At 29.1% G+C, this 2,119-nt stretch overlaps 1 protein-coding gene across 1 annotated transcript; it reads right to left on the reverse strand.

Annotated features, from left to right (window-relative positions):
• Positions 1-322: 322 nt before the first annotated feature.
• LOC145832127 (kelch-like protein 26) lies at positions 323-1,702 on the reverse strand. The gene has a single exon (XM_082939483.1). The coding sequence runs from the start codon at positions 1,700-1,702 to the stop codon at positions 323-325; it is 1,380 nt and encodes a 459-aa protein (XP_082795609.1).
• Positions 1,703-2,119: the final 417 nt, after the last annotated feature.

Genomic DNA, 2,119 nt, shown 5'->3' on the forward strand with positions numbered 1-2,119 from the left:
TCATTTTAGATATAAAAACAAGTGTCACTTAAGCTTTTTTAATTTGTGCTTAAACCATGGACAATAAAGTTAATATTAAAATGTTTTTAGTATTAAATGACCTATAAGTATGCTTAAGCAAAATTTTACTGTGAAAAATAGAATACAAGATTTGAACCAAGTAAATATTTCAAAAAACCTTGTTTGTTGGTCAAACCATTAATTTTATTTTCTGCGAATAAAATCATGTCTTACTCAAGTATGCGATAAAATTAGCTATAAAAACGTATCTTAAGTATTTTAAAAATAAACTATGACATGTTTTACTGTTTGCTTCTATTGGTTAGTATTGAGGTACTTTGGCACAACCATAGCATACTAGATCTCTACTACCATTACAAGGTTCTTCTGACCAAGTTTCATTTTCTACGTCATAAATTAAAGAAGTACTCTTACTACTTTGAAATACAGCAAGTTTCTTACCAATCGAAATAACGGCAAGTGGGGAATCTAAGTAGCATGAAAAGCATTCATCATGCGGTTTAAATAAAACAAACTTTTTAAAAGTCGAGTCATAAACTTCACATGCATCGGCAAAACCTCCAAACATATACAATTTGTTTTTTATAGCAACTGATTTGTGACCAGATCTTTCTTCAATCATGTTAGGCATGTTCGTCCATTCATTAGCTACATGATCATAAGCTTCTACAGTTTTTAGTCGACCATTGTTATCTCCACCGGAAACAACTATTTTTCCTTCAAATACTGCACAAGCTGAAACGTTTCTTGCGTTCCTCATATCAGCTATTTTAATCTTTCTAAAATTTGCTGCTTTAAATTTCAAACAAGAGACAACTGCTCTCCGTTGAGTAAACCCTCCTAAAACATAAGCGTTCCCCATAAATGAACACGCACTACAGCTAAAATGTTTATCGGGCATATATCCTACAACTTTCCATGTTTTAGTATCACTTGAGTATTTTTCAACAGACATTATTTTTTTTCCATCACCATCATAGCCACTAAATACAAAAATGTCACCCTTTATGCAAACTACTACTGGCCATTGTCTGGGTTCTTTAAGTCTCGGTAAACTCGTAACATCATTGAGATTGTTTGCTTTAATACTACATACATCACGTACAATATTTTTTTTACAACCTCCACATAGAATTATATTAAATTTATCTTGGTCACAAAACCTACTATCAATTTTTAAGTTTCTTGTGTGAGAGATTCTATTTTTTTCATCAATCATTTCATTTATGAAAGCAAGATTGTCTGCGAAACACGAAATTTTTCCTGAAACAAGTTGAAGTGCAGGAACTGATAATAGCAAAAGGCGAATCTTCAAAATAAGTTGTTTAGCATATATGTTTCGCTCTTTTTTAATACCTAGCCAGGAAACTACTGCGTTAAAAACTTCTAGCTCAGAGTCAATGTTCAAGTAACTACTTGACAATACTTTTGCAACATATTTGTATTCTAAATATAAAAACTTTTGGGACTCGCTAACTGTAGGGAAGAAACGTTCGATAAATAGAATTGGAGGTTTTCGTATGTTGGAGAACTTAAAAACCTGAGATAACTGATAAAGAGCTATAACATTGTTTAAATTAATTTTATCCTCGATGCTTCTGTAGACTTCTTTATCTGCGTCTTCATTACACATAACTTTGTTCTCGTTTAAAGATGAAATGAAAGTGCTGATATCTGGCATAGCTTTTCCTATAATACAAAAAGTTTACTATAAAATGCTACTAAATACTAACTTTAATTTTCAAAAAAAAATCAATAAAATACTTTAGGCAATGTTCTATCACTAACAAATAATTAATTTTTTGAATTTTGTTTTAAAACATTAAAAAGTATAATTTTACCACAATTATAACCAAAAAAAAAATTAAAAACTTTTTAAAACTTTCCATTAAAGTTGTTGTGCGTAATGTATAATTTATAATAAAATTACCTAGTAGTAAAGTTATTTTTTATTTTATAGTTGTTTTTAATGAACCAAAACTAAAACATTTTTGTTTACACTGGAATTAAAAGGAGAATCTAAAAAATTTTAAAGTATAGAAAGAATAAAAGCAAACTCAAAAATTTGTTAGCTTTATAAATTATAAACTGGAAAAAA

This window comes from Thalia democratica, chromosome 3 (genome assembly GCF_965202585.1).
Source record: "Thalia democratica chromosome 3, ktThaDemo2.hap1.1, whole genome shotgun sequence".
In the NCBI taxonomy this organism is placed as follows: Eukaryota; Metazoa; Chordata; class Thaliacea; order Salpida; family Salpidae; genus Thalia; species Thalia democratica.